This window comes from Camelus bactrianus, chromosome 11, assembly GCF_048773025.1.
Source record: "Camelus bactrianus isolate YW-2024 breed Bactrian camel chromosome 11, ASM4877302v1, whole genome shotgun sequence".
NCBI classification, from domain to species: Eukaryota; Metazoa; Chordata; class Mammalia; order Artiodactyla; family Camelidae; genus Camelus; species Camelus bactrianus.
This window is the reverse complement of record NC_133549.1, coordinates 36,713,095-36,731,329: the sequence shown is the minus strand read 5'-3', so window position 1 is coordinate 36,731,329 and position 18,235 is coordinate 36,713,095. Positions and strand designations below refer to the sequence as shown.

At 45.6% G+C, this 18,235-nt stretch overlaps 1 protein-coding gene across 5 annotated transcripts in view; it reads right to left on the bottom strand.

Annotated features, from left to right (window-relative positions):
- The window catches only part of SORCS1 (sortilin related VPS10 domain containing receptor 1), a 468,886-nt gene that overhangs the window by 34,762 nt on the left and 415,889 nt on the right, over positions 1-18,235 (bottom strand). For all 5 annotated transcript variants that reach the window (XM_074373660.1, XM_074373662.1, XM_074373663.1 and 2 more), the window contains 4 exons: positions 12,830-13,016; positions 7,947-8,080; positions 5,651-5,774; positions 288-400 (listed from right to left, as the gene is read on the bottom strand). In XM_074373660.1, the coding sequence (XP_074229761.1) occupies positions 288-400; positions 5,651-5,774; positions 7,947-8,080; positions 12,830-13,016 (558 nt within the window). The remainder of the gene's footprint in view (positions 1-287; positions 401-5,650; positions 5,775-7,946; positions 8,081-12,829; positions 13,017-18,235) is intronic.

Below are 18,235 nucleotides of genomic sequence, written 5' to 3'. Positions count from 1 at the left end.
GAACCTGCCATATGACTATCACGTATTTCCACAGTCACATTCTCTAAGCAGAACAAGATTCACAAGGGGTGAGGACCCTGTGTTTATTGAACTTCACTCCCTGCACAGCACCTGTGATGTGTCTGCACGTGTGGGGCTCAGCCATGCGGGTATAGGACAGGTGTGCCTGACTTCCCGTGGCCTCCTGCCCTTTCCTGTCATGTTTGCACAAGGGCCCCCTCTCCCTGAGGCTCTGCAGGGACAGGAGGGAGTGTGCCTGGGCGAGAGGAGGGACTGTCTGCACTCACCTCCACCAGGGACTTTTTGATGACGCGGCTGATGTCCCTTCTCCACTCAGGGATGTCCGGATTGTAGTCGTCCAGGTTTGGAGAAAAAGACAGGCGGAGAGATCGGAATTCCTCTGGTGAGACACAGTAGTGTGATTACTAAAAGTGAGGTCTCTCAAGAAGTCTGTTCTACTTTACCTTTTATGCCAAGCCCTCATGGAAGGTCCTTTTCTTCCATACTCACTGGAGAGACTTTACTACAGGGAGAATTCAGTATCCCACCCTTCTTACCTCCCAGCCCATTTTCCAGAGCAAAGCCCTCCGCTCTGGCCCATGCTCAGCTCCACAGCCCTTGTCCACGGTCCCCAGTTCCAGCCTCTGCACTCCTGGACACTTAACCGTGCACGCCTGGAGTGCCCTCAGCGCATAGTAGGTTTATGACCCTGGGCCTTTGCACATACTGCCTCTTGCCTGGAATACCCAACCCTTCCCACTTTCCCTGCACCCAACACGCAAGCTCTAATTTGAGCATTTACTGACCGAATACCCTCCTCCAGTATGTTTTAGTTTTCTATTTTAGGGCATGGCTGTGTTTCGCATATATTTTCAATATCAACATCTAATAATGATAACTATTACACACAATTACATTTATGTAATTATAATTGCGTACTATGTTACATAATCATAATCATAATTGTCATCAGTCTATGTTTTTGTGTGCTCTTTAATTTTAAGCTCTTTAATTCAAGGATTTTATTAGTTGTCTCTGTAGCCCCTGAGTTCGTCTTGGTCCTCCAGGGAGGAAATGGAATGATAACAGTAATGAATCTGTGAGAATTGTCTAGAAGAGAGTATGAGGCAGAAAATGGAGGAGCTCAGAGCACCATCTGACGGCGATGCATACATGGCACGTAGTGGGAGAGGCGGGGATAGGTTCAGCCAGACTCATGGCAATTCTCTGCGCCAAAGTCAGCCGGAGGAGCCCAGTGTCCCAGGAAAGGGTTCCCCTTAGTATTCCTACTGCACTCAGCCACTGGCTGGATGGCCTGGCCGAGGTCCTAGCACGGTCATGGGTTTCAGAGCACAGCCCTGAGGGTCTTAACTCAGCACAGCATTTGGCATATGGTACACTCAGATCACGTCGCTCCCCTGGAATCTGCTGGTGGCTCCCCATTGTATTTAGAAGATTAAGACTCCTACCACGGCCTTCATAGTCCCACACAATCCAGCACTGACTTTCTCTCCTGCCTGGTGTCCCACAGGGTTCCCTGCACCCCACGATCCCATCCTTCCCCATGTTTCTCACTCTGCCATGTTCCTTCTCACATTAGCATGCCTCCACTTCCCCAGACGACAGCCTGTTTGGCTCCTTTTCAGCCTTCAGTCTCTCCTGGGAGAAGCACTTCACACCAGCAATCTCAGGTATCCTCCCTTTCACCAACTCTAATACCCTTTATCATATGACCCTATTCGTCTCCTTCATACTGCTTGCTGTTTAAATTATTATTATTTTAATTTAAAACTTTTTTTAATGGAAGTACTGGGAATTGAACCTAGGACCTTGTGCATGCTAAGCATGCGCTCTACCACTGAGCTCTACCGATGCCCTGAATTATTTTGTTTTTCTTGTCTGCCTCCCACACTGGAATATAAGTTCAATGAGGACTGGGGTATTGTGTTCCTGCCCCTTTGGCACCAGTTCATGGTAGGTTTTCAATGACCATGAGTCACTTAATTAATACTTTTTTGTTGGACAAATAAATGCATAAATATCAGTGGAGGCCCCCTGTAATTTTTGCACTTTATTATTCAATAAACATTTCTTTCTTGTTTTAAGCATGCCCTTGTGTTTCAGAAGGGGTTCAGTGACATTGGCAAGGCCGATTACACATGTAGGAAACACAAAACCCACCTGTGCATGTCCTAGCCATGCTAAAGCCTTCCCATGGGCAGGCCTGGGGGACTCTCACACTGCGAGGCGTGGATTTGAGGCAGTCAGCCAGCCTATGCCAAAGACGTATTTTTCAGTCTGACTAATTTATGAGTCACTAGCCACCTATGTGAATATCACCACTTCACTTCCGATGAAGAATCTTGAAATGCATGTTAATTAGTAGCCTGGTAAATGGCAGCACCAAGGAATTACCCACTGGGTTCTAACTTTTCACTTTGAACATGTACGTTTATGTCATTTTCACTTTCCCCAAACCTCTTAACCAAACTGTGGAGACTTCATCTACAAGAGATATTTATCTTAATAAAAAGACACAAATGAGAAAAATGGCACGGCTCTCTCCATGATTACTCAGCATGCTAACCAGCAGGGCAGAGAAATGTTATCCTTAAGTTTATTCAACAAATAGGGGATGTGTGTGGGAGGACTGAACAGGGTAAACAGCAATAACACATGTACGTTTTGCAACTGCTGAAGGAGAGGAATTCTACACATTTACATTTTGTTCTTCGTATTTAAAGGCAAACCTGAGCCCTGAAACAAACTAAGGAAAACCGTGCAGTCTAAATTTTCTTTCCTCAGTCTACTGTGTGCCTTCGGGTAGATGATCTTTCCTCTGTTAGCTTCTCAAATATGATACCTCTCTCCGTCTGACCATTAAGATCTCAAAGTTCCCCTCAGCTTAATTAAACTTCAGGCCGAGTTCTTCAGGAGGGCAGGACCTGACCTCCCTTTTCTTAGAGCACTGACTTTAGAAAACTTGCAACTGCAAATTCTTTCCTGCAGGCACCTTTGAGATGGAAATCTTCTGCAACCCAGGAATGCCTTTCTCAAGGACCTGAGAGTCATCTCTGAAATGGTATCATCAAGAAAGATGGGAAGGGGTGGGGAGGATTTAGTTCAGTGGTAGAGCGCATGCTTAGCGTGGAAGAGGTCTTGCATTCAATCCCCAGTACCTCCATTTACAAACATTAAAAAAAAAAAAAAAAAAGACAGGACTTCTGCCTCTGAGAGGGTAGAAGCCTAAATTCCCTAAGCACCAATCAGCAAACACATGTGGTCTAATGCATTGATAATCCCACTGAAAGTTCTCCAGCCCCTTACACTAGCTCGTCCCAGAGTCTAGAACTCCTGCCATTTGTTTCCATTGAGTTCAGTCTTGCCTGTTTAATTCCCTGTAATGCAATTTTCCTTTAATAGGTCGCACCTGTGATTAAATTTTCTAATTATATATGAAACTCTGGACAACTCACCCAACTTTAGACGAATTAAAGTGCCTGATGGCTCAGGAATTTGGTTAGAGGAGGGGGAGACCACCACTTTGCCGGCTCAAGCTTTCAAAGAAGAGACCAGTTTTTAATGAAGATCACCCATTTGATGGAAAGTAACCCTCTCTGGGACGATGCCTTTAGAAAGATTTTGGGAGGAGGAAGAACTAAGCATAGCAGGGGATATAAGGTGATTAGTCACATTCCCTCTGGATTCAGAATTCTTTGGCTCTGTTTGTCCATTACACTTACATTTTCTCACTTGTAAAACAGGGATAATCATAGCATGTTTCTTTTAAATTTGTTCACAGGATTCAATCAAACAGATCATATATATCAAGTGCTTAGAACAGATGCTGGTAGGGGCTTTGTCTATGTTAATTTTGACCTCTACCATCACCATTATTATTATTAGATCTGTTACAGAACAGCAGATTGACTTTAAGCCAGTGATTTCCCATTTTGGGGCCACAATTTCCTCATTGTGACATAATGGGTTGGACCAGGTAAGTCCAAAGACCTTCTAGATTTAAAGTTCTCTCCATGGTTCTGATGAGGAGGTAGCTGATACACTTAACCAAGAGGACATCCGTTGGACTAATGGGTCAGTGCCCATTAGTGATACCGGTGACATCCAGGAGGAAGAGAGGAAAAAGACCATTAGGTGGAAAAGACACGAGAGTCAGTTATACAGGGTAATTTCAGAGCACAGGCCCGGGGTCTGGATGGGCGGGGTGGGAAGCCCAGCTCCACCACTTACTAGCTGCAAAAAGATTTATCTCCTTGAAAAAAATGAGAGTAATTGTATCAGCTACCCGACACGAGGGCTGTCATGAGGATTAAATGCATTCCCAGAGCACAGACAGGGGATGGGGAAAGAAAGAGAAATAAAGGCATTTCTCCTCCATTTGGGGCACCTGGCTAAGAGGTCACCTCACTGATGGGAGCTTGTAGGAAAACCAGAGCCCTGGTTCACCTTCACTTACAACTTGGGCTTATCAAGCCCCTTCAGGAATAGGGTGGGGAGGAAACGTGATGAAATCTATCAGGTAGCCATGCAAGGAATAGTGTCTTCAGACATGTTCAAAGATGCTTACAAATTACTTTCTGAATTTGAAGGTCAAGTTGGCAAGATGAGAAATGATAAACAGAATCTGCTTCAGAATCGATTAATTCTGGGTCTGGGGCAATTGGTATCGCTTGGACCACCAGCTACTGTGTCTCTCTCTCTTGGTCCCTCTCAATCTTCGTCTCATCAACCCTCCCTCTTGCTCTCTCTCTCTCTGCACATCATTTATTTCCCTATCTAGCTGCTTTTAAATTCTTGCTTTTTAAGTTTTAATTTCTGTGATGCATTTGTACCACTTGCATATTAACAATGAAAGTTCCCGTTTTCACCATCCACCAAAGCACTTAGTGCAGGTCCATTCCATGCAGAAATGATGAGCTCCACTTGTATAAACCTTAAAAAAAACCTCTTATTTTCTATCAATGATTCCACCTTTCCATTTCAGTAAATGCTCATCCCCTGTAATAATCTGACTATATTCAATTTCCGCAATTGATTATAAGACTGTTCTGTACAGCGGTTTGTTCAAACTCATACCTAGTCTATGATGATGTGTGGCATGTGCTTGTGATGACTCTTCCATCACGTTTAAATGAGCAGAGTGTTTTTTTTTTTTAATGATACGTATTTATGGAAGAGATTTCAGAGCATTTAGACATTGGTAGATTTTTCTCCATGATCAAGATTCAAAGTTGAACTTAAAAAAAGTCTCAGTATTAACCATTTTATTTTATAGTGGGTTTGAGCTATTTAAATACCATCAAAATACCAAATGGGATGAATCAGCCTTATACATAATGAAACTCACTCTTCCTTAAGGTAGATGAGTGTGTGGTCGCTCTAGGGACACTAGAGCCAGCCTGGAAAAAACAAAGCAGGAAACACTCCTGGAGTTTTGTGACCATTATTTTGCTGGTGAACCCTATTTTCCCCAAAGGAGGAGATCAGACTTGACTCATCTCTTTCTCAACCACAACCCTCTGTTCTCTGGGTAGAGGTGGTAAGCCAGGATGGCCTCCAGCACCGAGGTACCAAACCCTCTCATCTGAGCACCAGGGCAACACTGGAGCAGCAAAGAAGGAGCGCTCACCATACACCGCGATGGTCTTGGTGTCCTGCAGGATGGCATTCCCAGCTGAGACCTGCACCGTGATGGTGTTCATCCCTTCAGAGGTAAACCTGAATGATATGCTTCCCTCCAAGGTGATCAGGGGCTGAAATACATGAGGGCACAGAGTGAGGGGAAAGCTGTTCAGTTACAGAGGAGACTGGCAGTAGCCCTGAGCCACCAACAAGCTACTGAAATCAGAGGAGGCTCTTCCTGGTGCCCCCCAGTGCAGCTGCCTTCATCTGCGCCTCCATCACCTCAGGTCCAGACCAGAAGGGGGCTCCCTGAGGCATGACCCTAAGAAACCCTACTGATTCCTTGTGAATTTGACAGCTACTTTCTGGCATCCTGATTCAGGGCTGGGGAGATCAATTGGTCTCGCCTGGCTGGGTGGGATGGATCTCCCTCTGTTGATAACCTACTCATATCAAGCAGATCCCTCAATCCAAGGTGACATGAAAATCAGACCAAAACAGGGGGTTCATATTCATCCAGATTTAAGCAGTAGTCACTGAAAATCCGTTAAGCTTCCAGTTACTTATCTTCAGTGTGTACCATTTTTAAATAAAATTACAATGGAATACAGCCACCGTGGACACCAAAACACCACCAGTTAAGACAGGCATGGCCTTGTATGGCTTGGCGTCCTCTGAGAGGTCCTGTCAGCAGTTTCCTGGAAGGATCTGCTATGGAATGGAAGAAGGTACTAATTGGAGAGTGGTTTGAGGACTCATAAAAAAGAAAAAACCCCAGAAAGATTTGGAGCAGCACCTGTAATGCAACTGGACCCGGGGTCCTGGAGGAGAGGGTTATTGGTCTGCTGACCTCCCTCGACTCACCCCAACAAACACTGCCTTTCTGTCTTTCCTTAATTAGTTTTAAAATAAAAATTCATTTAACTCCCTGTGTAGCAGAGGTAAGACTGAAGCACAGCATAAGAAATCTACTCAGTGTAATCAGTTGAGAATTTGTTTTTCTGCACAAGCTAAAACAAAAGCAAGTTGTTGAGCACTGTCACCTCCCAGTACTAGAGTCCAGCTTTCAGGCAAATAACACAGATTTCTCCTCTTCCACTGTGGGTAGTGGGCCCAGTCTGGGCCCAATTAACATGCACTGTTTCAGAAAAAACACAAAAGGGCTCCTTTCCTACTGATGTCTGTCAGCCGCGGTAGAGGTGAGAGGTCTCTCCGACTGCGAGGTCTACAGCAGGCCTGGTGTCAGGAGAGGTCTCCTCCCTGAGACTGTGCAAAGCCATTCAGTTAAAGCCCAAACGCAGCTCTGGGGCAGAAAAAGACTCGTCTTCACGGAAGATGCACTGCTTTGACGCGCCACGTCCCGGGTGAAAGCAATGCTGCTGAGGACGGGGAGATCTTCTGGCCCAGAGCCGTGGGGCCCACAGCCCTCTGCGGAGGGATGCTTCGGGGCCCAGCCCTAAGGCCTTCCCTGACATCAGCGAGCAAATTCTAACTTCTGAGACTGGCGTGTGTTCCCAGCTGAAGCAGAGTGTGCAGCCCGGCGTGGGGGGGAGAAAAACCCATGCAGCGTGAGAAGGCCTTGACCTGGCCTGCGTGACACAGCGGAATGAGGTTGGGTCCTCATCTCTTTTCTCCTCTATAAAATGAGGACTGAAAGGAGGTGAGGTTTAAGGTCCCTACTGGTGGTCTTGAAATGGCTGCTGACTTTGATCACAGGGGAGGTTCAGGGGAAACAGAGGGACAAAAGCTGAGGGGAAAAAGAGGCCAAGTCTGATCCAGGGTGAGGGGGCCACGTGTAGGCGGGGCTGCCATGGACACCCATGGTTGCCTGTCTGGTGTCCATTGGCCTCTTTTCCTTTTGAAGGCTGCTCCCTCCCTTCTCCTGGCCCACGTGGTCCCAGGGAGGTTGATGTCAACAGCTCCATTTCTGCCCCCGGCACCGTGATCCGGGCCTGGTCAATATTACCCGTCTGGGACTCCTGTCAGAACTTTTGGGAAAGAGCTGGTTGTCTCTGCAAAGCTGTGAGAGCAGAAAGCTCAGGCTTCTGTTGAGGGTCACAGCAAAGTCAAGCCCAGCTGGAGAAGACACTGCCTCAGAGGAAGGCAGAGGTAAGAGGGGGCATGCAGCGGTGAGGGAGGGACAGAGAGGGCGCACTGATGGCATGACCAGAACGCTCAGAGCCTGCGGTCCCCGAAGCTGCGACAAACCCTAGACTCTTGAGTTACAGAAGCCATTTCATTCTCCATTTGGCTTCAACCAGTTTGAGTGGAGCTGCCCAGACCCCGCATGGAAGGTGACCCACCTCCGTGTTGTTCCCGTACCACCACACATAAGTGAGGGTGCCCACTTGGCTGGGCCACAGCACTGCCGTCGCGTTGACCTCTTTGTTCTTTGTGGTGACGAAGGGCAGAGACAGGTGCACATGCTCCAGGGGACCTGAGGCACAAGAAGAGAGAGGAGGCATGGAGAGGGAGGAGCTCTCTCTGCTCACCTTCCCGGCTCTGAAGAGAATCCACTCTTTCTGGAAGCCTCCAAACCATCAGTCGTATTCCCAGGGGGAAGTACTCGGGTACTGTCCCTACTCAGGAGGAAATGATATACTGTGAACAACTGTGTCTTGACATCTTCCATTTCCCAGAGGCAGTGGCATTGGGGCAGAGACCTGAATAACATGCAGGTGCACCAGGGACCGGCTGGGGAAGCGCCAGGTGAACGGAGAGCAAGTGCCAAGGCCTCGAGGAGGAGGAGGTGGCTCGTCAGGTGTGAGGAGTGGCCGGACCAGCTGCTGTGGAGAAGCAGGGAAGGAGAAGAGATCTGACGGGCATTCAGGACACTTAGCAGGGCACCTTAGGTGCTGAAGAATGTCCACGTGTGTTCATGTGAGTTCCTTCTTGCACGTATATACATCAGACATTCAAACAGATGTGTGGAATTTAGCTTTCAGACTGCCACCTCCTCTTGTGTTCATTTACTTAGTAAGTGTTCAATATATCTGGTTCCTGTTGCCCCAAAGCCTATCTTTTCTGCACAGGGGGTATGATCTGCTCTAACGGAGACTTGGAAGTGAAACTCCAGCCCTGAGGCCCCCAGTGGGCTGCCCACACTAAGCTGAGAGCAGAGCAGGCTGGCAGATGCCGTGTCTTCGGACAGGTGCCTGCAATGCACAGAAAGGACAGCAGGTGGTGCTGCATTACACCTTTTGAATCCTCCCAAGGTGGCAGAGAGAAGTGGGGAACTGACTCGTGTGAATTGAATTTCCCTTCTCTTCTCGTTTGATGTCTGTGTGACTGGTGTGTGTGTGTGTGACTGGTGTGTGACGTGTGTGTGTGTCTGTCCCCGTCCAGGACACTACCTTTTCATCATGAAATTCCAGGGCAGGAGGCTCATTAACCACACTTTACAAAACCCAGGTCTGGCATTTGCTGGCCAACATAATGATCATGTGAGTAGTTGCGAGCTACACAGGTTTTCAGGAAACTGATCATTTTACTCTGAGATGGGGACAGAAAGGCATCTGCAAACGGCTTCCTAAGTAAGGGGGTGGTTGAGGAGAGAGGTTTGGGAAGTATCAGAAAATCCCCCCTCATCTTTTTTTTCACCTCCCATTCTCCAAGTTTGCACAGTATTCAGTGATTTTTTTTTTTTTTTTTTTTTGGGCGAGACTGGCTGAGATAGGGCAGCTTTCTGAGCAGAAATCTACATGTCCTCTCAATTCTCAGCCTGCTCAAGCAGAAGGCCATCCTGGCTGCATCACGTGTCTCATTAGTTTGCAGACTAGCAGAGCACAGTGAATACATTCCCCCAGGAATTCTCAACTGCCAGGATACAACAGAGTACCCAGCTGCCCCGTGAGAGCGGCCCAGGCCTGGAAACCTTACAGCAGGAACATTCTCTCCACTCGTTTCTGATGACCTTTGGAAACCAGTATTTAAGAACCTCTGATTTAGAATCAAAGCAACTTTCTGAACGGGGAAGTGGAGGCAGTGTGCTCAAGACAAGTGTAGGGTTTTCTGGAAGAGCCCTGAGCCAGGGGAGTGGGATGGGGTGAGTGGGTGGAGGGCAGGCTTGGCAAACAGAACTGAGAGTTGCTACTCAGAAGTCACTAAGCACAAATGCACGTGCTACACTGTGATGATGGGAAATCAAGCTGGGCTAGTGGACAGGGCCCAGTGGCAGTTGCACGACAGAACCTTTGTGAAGCAAGATGCATATTCCTCACGTGACCGGGGAGAAAGACTAGTTTCAGAGAAATGGAGTGACTTGGCTAGGAGTTCAGGCCAGCATCTGGACCTCACAAGTCCCAGCTCAGTCCACTGCTTATTTTTGTCTTGCCCACAAAGCCATAGAGATCCCTTCTAGATGCTGGCAAGGTGGCACTGAAAATGGCCAAGTTTCGATTCTGAGGAGTGTAAGTCAATTACGGTTTTACTGCGACTTCCTCTTAGTGTAAAATCATGTCAAATCACAGCACTTCTCTAATCCTCGTTTGCCCTGCCTGAAAGGAAGGCCAGAGGCTGCCCATCACGGCAGAGGTGTGAGAATAAGCCTAGACGTTCTATGCAGAGTAAAGCACAACGGGTCCTTCAGGAGAGAAGCCCTAGCAAACGGGTCAGAACCTGCTGAGGCCATGGTTTTCAGATGTAGGTGCGCTGATGAAAACTTGAAAAATAATCCCGTTTTCATATACTTAGTACAGAAAGTTAATTCCTGACCCCAAGGCCAGGCTGAGGAAGGGGTCCTATGATGTGAGGCTTGCTTATCCAACTGCTGGACCCAAGAAGCATCTGTCAAAATTAAAACCAGGACGCAAAACTTTCCACTACAAATCATCTGCCTTTGAGGTTAAGGTCAAATCGTTTAGCCATTCAACCGGATTAATTAGATGAAGCGATTGCAAGTGAACAAAGCAGCGCCTTTTTTTCTAAAGCCTTGGCTTCAGCAACCCTTAATCTTGAGCCCAGGCAAGCTGTGTCCCGTCTTCCTTTCCAGGATTCAGTACACGTGGGAGAGGGCTAGGGTAGGGAGGTAGCCCGCAAGGGCGGGGAAGAGTCCACCAGGCCACCAGGGCCGGATGCTGTGGATGACTCTGTGGGAGACCCTGAGACACTGAGGCAAACCCATTGCTGAATTTTAAACCACTGTTTACACTTGGTTAGCGTGCGGGGCTGTTTAATACACAGATGGGATATGGAATACAACGACTGTAATTCTTAAGGAGAGGAGGTCGCCAACAAAAAGCCCCTTACAGAATAAGCTGTGGAAAATGGTAAACTGCAAGGGAGGCCATTCTCAGCAAATGTACTATTATCTGTATTGCAAGTCACTTTTGTTACTAATAACCAATGTTTGTGACATATTTTTAAAATATGATTACTCCTAGGATAGCATCACTTTTGCCTGCGTGACGACTGAGGTACAGGGAAGGAGCCTCTCTTAATAAGAGGCGACTCCAGAAAGTCTATCTAGGACACCTTAGGGCTGGCCGTCAGCAGGACGAGAGCCTGTGAAACGTTCTGGAACCTAGGTAGTTGTGCAGCAAGTACACTGCCTCTGATCTAAGTGTTCCCATTCCTTCAGTGTGGTCGGCAAAGATGTGGAGGGGAATGAGGGCCAATGGAGACTTGGTTTCACTAACCCCAAACCAACATGGAGCTGACAACAACTCAGTCATCAGAAGCTGGGATTCCTGACACAGGTGGACCCGAGTCTGAAGCCTGGTTCTGCCAGACAGCAGCCCTGCAGATTCTGACGGGCGACTTCGGCTCTCTGAGCCTCACTGTGTTTTGTGAAGTGTGGTTTCTAATAGTGCCTACTCCCTAGGGCTGTTTTGAAAAGGAAGCTTACATACATAAAGGACCTGTTTAGCACAAAGCCTGGTAAACAGGAAGAGCTCAAAATCATTAGGTGAAAAGTGGAGGTGGAGTTGGCATACCAGGAATCCTACAGAACTTGGTTTAAACCCAAAGGAGGACAGGTGCGTCTCTTTGAGGCACCTCGGTCCAGAGAGTACAGGAGACGGGGACCAAGAATGACTGATAAGGGGGAAGGTACAGCTCAGTGGTAGAGTGTGTGCTTAGCATGCATGAGGTCCAGGGTTCAATCCCTAGTATCTCCATTTAAAAAAAAATGAATATATAAATAAACTTAATTTCCTTCCCCACCTAAATACAAACAAAAAGTTTTTTTTTTTTTTTTTTTTAAAGAATGACTGATAGAGCAGGAAACCTCAGTAACAGTCAATCTCTTGGGGACCCTTCAACAGTCTTGTTCTCCCAATGGACCACAGAAGCAGCGTAACAAGAGATTCAACTTGGTACCTTGTGGGCTGTTTGGTTCAGTGGGCAAGGGCCATGTGAGAGGCATGGAGTACTGCCCGGCCTTCATGCTCCTGGTCTAGAAACTGAAATCTGAACAAGACCATTCATAGAAAGGAGCTAACTTTCATTTAAAAGTAAACCATTTCTCTAGCAATTGAAACAAGTCCATATGCCTGTTTGGGGACATGCACACACCTAGCATAAGAGGTATTCAGGGCAAACATATTTACCAAACGTGGCTTAGGAGTTAACCTTTGTCTCATTTGGGCATCTTTGAATTCCTCACCCAGGGAAAAACCTTAACACTTCTTGCAACTATTTTTTAAGGCAGCTTCCTTAACATTGCCGACCCTCTTTCCCTCCATACCACCTTCTCCTTAAAAGACCAAGCCATCACAGAGCAAAGTGCAGGAAACACACTTAAAAAAAAGAAAGGAACAAAAGTATAAAAGAACTGTTAATAGTGAGCTATATAACATGGGAAGAGAAAAAATAGTCAGGGGGGAGAAATTCCATTTCCTGTGCTAATGTGGGTTGTTCTCAAACATTTCTGACCAAAAACCCAGAAAAACCCCACGAATTCATATTCAATCAGCAAGCTGCTCAGACAGACATAGGTGTGGGCTCTCAGAGGCACCTGGAGAGGCACAGCCAGCGCGACAACCACCTGGAGCCACCCGGAACCCAGAGGATTCAAAACCACTCCCTGGTTTCTTCTGACTCTCTCCCGACTTGGTCCTCTTACTCTCCTTTCCCCTTTGGCTAAAAGGTAACTAGGGAGCCTCTTCTAGATCAAAAATTTGGGGATGTACTTTAAAGGGACACAATATTTAAAATAGGTCATAAACCAACAACAGTAATAACATACAAGTTACATGTAAGTACAGGACGGCGCTGTCAGACCCCAGGCTGTTGTCCACCTGCACGGTCACTCGGAAAATGCCCACGTTGTGATAGACGTGCTTGATCCCGTCTTCCATGGAGCTGAGGTTGACATAGGACACTGCAATGCCATCCCCGAAGTCCACTTGGATGAGGGTCCTCTGGACGTCACCCTGGAAGACAGCCCAACATCAGAGGAAGGGGAGTCGGTGCTTGGCTGCTTCTGTTCCAGGGGCTGGGGCTTGTCCCGGTCCCGGGCTCAGGGATAACGGCAGCCCCAGCTCCCTCCTACAGCTGGGAGAATGTGTGTGATAGAATCCCCAGGACACTTCTAGGCAGACAGGAGTTTAGTAAGATGGATGCTCTCCAAATCTGAAGGGCACTGACTACCAAAAGTTTCAAGGTTTGGAAAATTAAGTGTTTGCTGATCAGCACCAATTCGATATTCAGTTCCTCTGAAGGCTGTGTTTTTGGTCTTATCATCCACATGAATTACAAAAAGGTGGACATACACAGTTTTAAAAATTCAGCCTACCTGACATGGTCATGGACCTCTGCCCATGTGTTTAGGACCCCTGAATCCCTTTCTTTATTTCTGGTCCCCTAACCACATTGGAGGAAGGATAGGAGACACCTTGCTTCCTACCTGATAGGGATACTGGACTCAACCCTATTATTATTTTAGATAATAATGGTTAATTCTTTTCTATTTCAGCATTTTGTACTGTCAAAATTATTTCATTTTATTCTTCACAGAATCTTAGTCTGGGGAGAAAAGCAGGCAACGTTTGTCCATTTTACAGATGAGGAAGCAAATGTCTAGAAAGGTTTAACCATTTGCTCAAGGTCACTACAGCTAGTTAGTGGTAATTTTGGGATTTGAATCTCTCTCTCTGGACTTGATTTCATGTGTCATAGGTGGGTAAAGCACTGACATCTCCTCCAGGCTCAAATCCTACTGTGCCATTAACCAGCTGGATGACTTCATGCAAGTCATTCAGCTGCCTTTGGCCTCAGTTACCTAATCTGTGAAGTAGGCATATTAATACCTTACTGTCTTAACTCAAAGGCCTGTTATAAAAGACATATGAGTAATCAGTAACCTGTAAAAATTGATACCAACACGAATGACTATAAAAACAAAGCAGCTGTAAAAGACCTGCTGTATCTTCTTTTAAAGCTTGATTGGAATCGTATGATTCCACATTTCCCACAGGTAGGCAGGGGAAGATAGTCTGCTTTATAGAATCCCTGACATGTAAAAACAAAAAATAGTCTGTGGAGTTAGTTGAGATTCTTAACAAAGTTTCTTAGAAGAATTGACAAAAACCAGCTTCCCTCACATACAGCCCATCCTTTAACAGGATTTTTGTTTGTTTTGTTAGCCTGTCCCTTTTTTTGTGGGGGGGGGAGGAGAAAACAAAAAACCTTTGAACTAGAAATGTATTTTCAATTAAGTAAGGTTCACACGGTATCATATTTTTTGAAAAGGGCAAGTTTAAAATGCTGACATTTAAAAGATTAATTTACAGGGAAAGGAAAAGCAGTTCAAACCCTATGCATCTACGTGACCTGTTCTGATCTCTGCGCAGCCAAGCATTGTTTGTGTGTGTGTGGGGGGCACGGCAGCCAACTCTCAGTAAGAACATGGGCAAAAATCCTCCCCTAGGGGAGGAAAAAGAAACTATTCAATATTATAAAACAAATATCCACAAGCCCAGACGTTGTGCAATTGCTTGAATTCCCTTCACTAATAAATGTAAATGTCAAACCAGTCTTGCTGACTGGTTCTGCATTTGGACAACCAAATTGGACTGATCAAGTTCTCGTTCTGTTTCTGGTCAGTTTCCTCCCAGGCTTTCTGGATTTTCAACAGAGTTGCTGCCAGCCAACCCTAGGTTTGGGCATGGAGGAAGAGCCCACCTTGGAACCTCCAGGCTTGGTGCCCTGACTTGGATTCAAGAGCATGAAGGAGTAAGTCTGACAGCTGAAGGCGGCAGGTTTCATCCTCGCTGTGTAGCTTTGTCCACACCAGTGGAACAACCTGGATCTTGTGCCACTGCCTCAGGGGCTCTCAGGTGTTCAGAAAGTCTAACACAGCTGTAACTGCATTACTTTGGGGCTCATCTGTCATCAGCCTCTGACTTCCCTGGGCTGCAATTACCATCCCAGACAGGGATATCAACTCCTTTTAGAGAACAAAAGACAGGGTAAAGGAAAGAGAGCCTAAGTCCGAGACCACCTTGATTAGGCATGCCCGCCCTGCTTCAGTGGGCCTTCTGGTCGTTTACTCATTCAGCCAACCGACAGACATTTATTGTGTGTCCATCTTGTGTCAGGCGCTAAATGGGAAAACACTATTAAGTAAGTTATAACCACCCAAACAAAACAGATGTGGTCTGGGCTTTCATGAGCAAAAAGATTATTGGTGAGACAGATGGACTTTAATAATCGCACAAATAAATAAAAAGTTATTATCGGGGATAATACGAAAGAGAGGTGCCTGGTGTTGTAAGCTTATACAATAGGGAGAGATGGAGAGCTGAAAGTCTGACCCAGTTGAGAACTTCGAGAAAGACTTCCCAGAAGAAGTGATAACTGAGCTGAGAAGGCCTAAAGGGAAAAAAAAGATCGACCAAACAAAAGACATGAGTCAGTGAGATGGAGGTGAGGAGTCCAGGTAATGGAGACAGAGGGAACCGAATGTGCAAGGGCCCTGTGGCAGAAGGAAGATGGCACAGTTAAAAGAAGCTGTCGATACAGACACCACAGGATCATGTAAAATTAGACTGGAGGGGAGAAAATGACATTTTAGGATTTGTGGGTCAAGTTTCTGACTTTGATCTTTCTTCTAAAAGCAATGGGAAGACATTAAAGTATTTTAAGCAGGGGTTTGAGGGAAGATGATATGATAATAATTTTAATTAAAAATGATCATTCTGGCTACAATATGAAGGATGCATTGGAAGGAGGCCCAAGTATTCTGGGAAGCCGATTAGGGGACAGTTCAGGGGAGACGATGGTAGATTGATATATGAGTTGCAACAGGAAATTACATTCACCTACCTGCCAAAATTAACTTCCGTGGTTTAATACTGGAGTTTGAAATCAGTGAATCCTAGTCTTTGATATCAACATCTCTTACAGAATTAAAAGAAAAGAAGCTGATGCTCAGCTATTATCCAAGACCCACCTCCTGGCTCAGGGCCTCTGGGGAGGATGCTTGGTCCTGCTGTGGTTTGAGAAGGTTCACAGTGGATGTGGGGCTGTACCAGAGGTTGTGGTCCTCTGGTTCAGACTGTTGGACATTAGGTTTTCTTATGACTTAAATCATCTGAATATAGCACAGTACAAGCTGACACCATTCCTAGTCCATTTTGGTAGGATGGTGAAAGTTTTTCAGGATGTTTTAGGATTTTAAGTCCTATAGGTACATTAATAAAACCAGGAACAGAAGAACTAAACGCACTATTAGTGACTGGTGCACAATCACAGAAGTCCCACAATACACTTAGTCAAGGTCAGTTATCTACTCTAAAAAACTAAGCATCTGGATAATTTGAAGGTAGTTTGTATAAAGGGCTGAGATGTGTCTTTAATGGCTACAACCTCAGTACATAACAGTGCTTGCAGATGAGTCTGTTCTGTTCAACACATATTGAAATTTGAAAAAAAGAAAGAAATTTCAAATGTGCATGTCTAACATGTATATTCATCAAAGTGCTTTTTTTATTTAATTGAAGTATACAGAGATTCCATAAAAAACTGAAAATAGACTTACCATATAATACAGCAATTCCACCCCTGGGCTTATATCTGGAGAAAACTCTAAATTTGAAAAAATACATGCACCCTTATGTTAACAGCAGCATCATATACAGTAGCCAAGACATGGAAGCAACCTAAATGTCCATCGACAGATGAATGGATAAAGAAGATGTGGTGTACACACACACACACACACATATACACAATGGACTATTACTCAGCCATAAAAAAGAATGGAATAATGCCATTTGCAGCAACATGGATGGACCTAGAGATTATCATACTAAACGAAGTAAGTCAGAGAAAGAAAAAATACTCTATGATGTCACTTAAATGTGGAATCTAAAAAGTGCTTTCTTTTATATTATTTCATTTGGCTGTTAGGACTTCTGGGAGAGAGCAGGGGCAGACTTTACTTCTACTTGCTATACCAGAAGAACTGCGGTGCAGACAGGTTTAAGATGATTGGGGTTTACCTCTGTCCATGCATCTCAGTCCTTGCTGAGTGACTTTAATTGGAAGTCACTTGTAATGGCTCTCAGAGTGAGAGAAAGGCCCTAACAAAGGTAAGCCCTGCTTTCTTTTCTTGTTAGACTCCATTTCTGGCTTTGACGTTTCCCTTAAACAACACTCTTGCTTGTAAGTAGAAAGATGGGTTGTCATGAATTCCATACACCACCCTGATCTTCCTCTGGTGAAGCAGCATCATGTTCAGCCACACAGAAGACAGAGGATGCAGGAAACAGGAGGTATTCCTAATCAGCAGTCAGGGAAAAAACTGCGTATAATCGGGAGGTACTTCAATCTAGAAAATGACAAGTCATCATTCCTGAAACATAATGTAGGCTGGGAAATACTGAGACTATCATCTAAAGTTCTTTAGTCCTAACACCATCTAGTCATGTGCCTGAATATAGACACAGAACAGAGAATACCAGCACAAAAGAAGTGCCCAAGCAAGGCACGAAAGCCCCGTGAAATTCATACGGGGATTCTCCAAGGCCAGCTCTGACTTCTATAATAGAAAAACAAATATATCAAATGGCTGCAATGAAGCCAAGATTAACCTGAGCAATGACAGGTGGGTGAACCCATCAGTTTCTATAACACGGCTTCAGTGAAAAATGGGAGAAACAAATGCAACAGTAACTCAACACTGACAGCCTCGGTCCAGAAATGAGACTCTGAGGCGCTCCTGAAGGCACCAGGGACCCACCGCAGGTAGACACTGGACTCACATGTCAGAGGCTGGTTCCTGCAAAGCTCGAGAGCCCACCTGACTCAGGCTTTACTGAAATTCAGTCTTGGAAGGGACCTTAAAGTTCATGCAGTGAAAACGGCATTGAAGAAAAATGCCTATAGTATAACTTATTTTTTTAATGCATTAAAATAACCCAGTATACCTACTATAAGCCTGCATGTGTTTATGTGAGCATAAAGGTGGTGGTAGAAATAGCCCAGCCTGTTAACACTGACTACCCCAGGGATGAAGCGGAGTGAGAGGCAGAGGAAGGGCAGCAGGATTAAAAGGGAGAAGGAGTAAGTGAAGGGAAAGAGAGATTACACCAAATTTAAAAGGAGGGGTAGGGTATTAGATCACACAAGAAACATCGTAAAACACAAC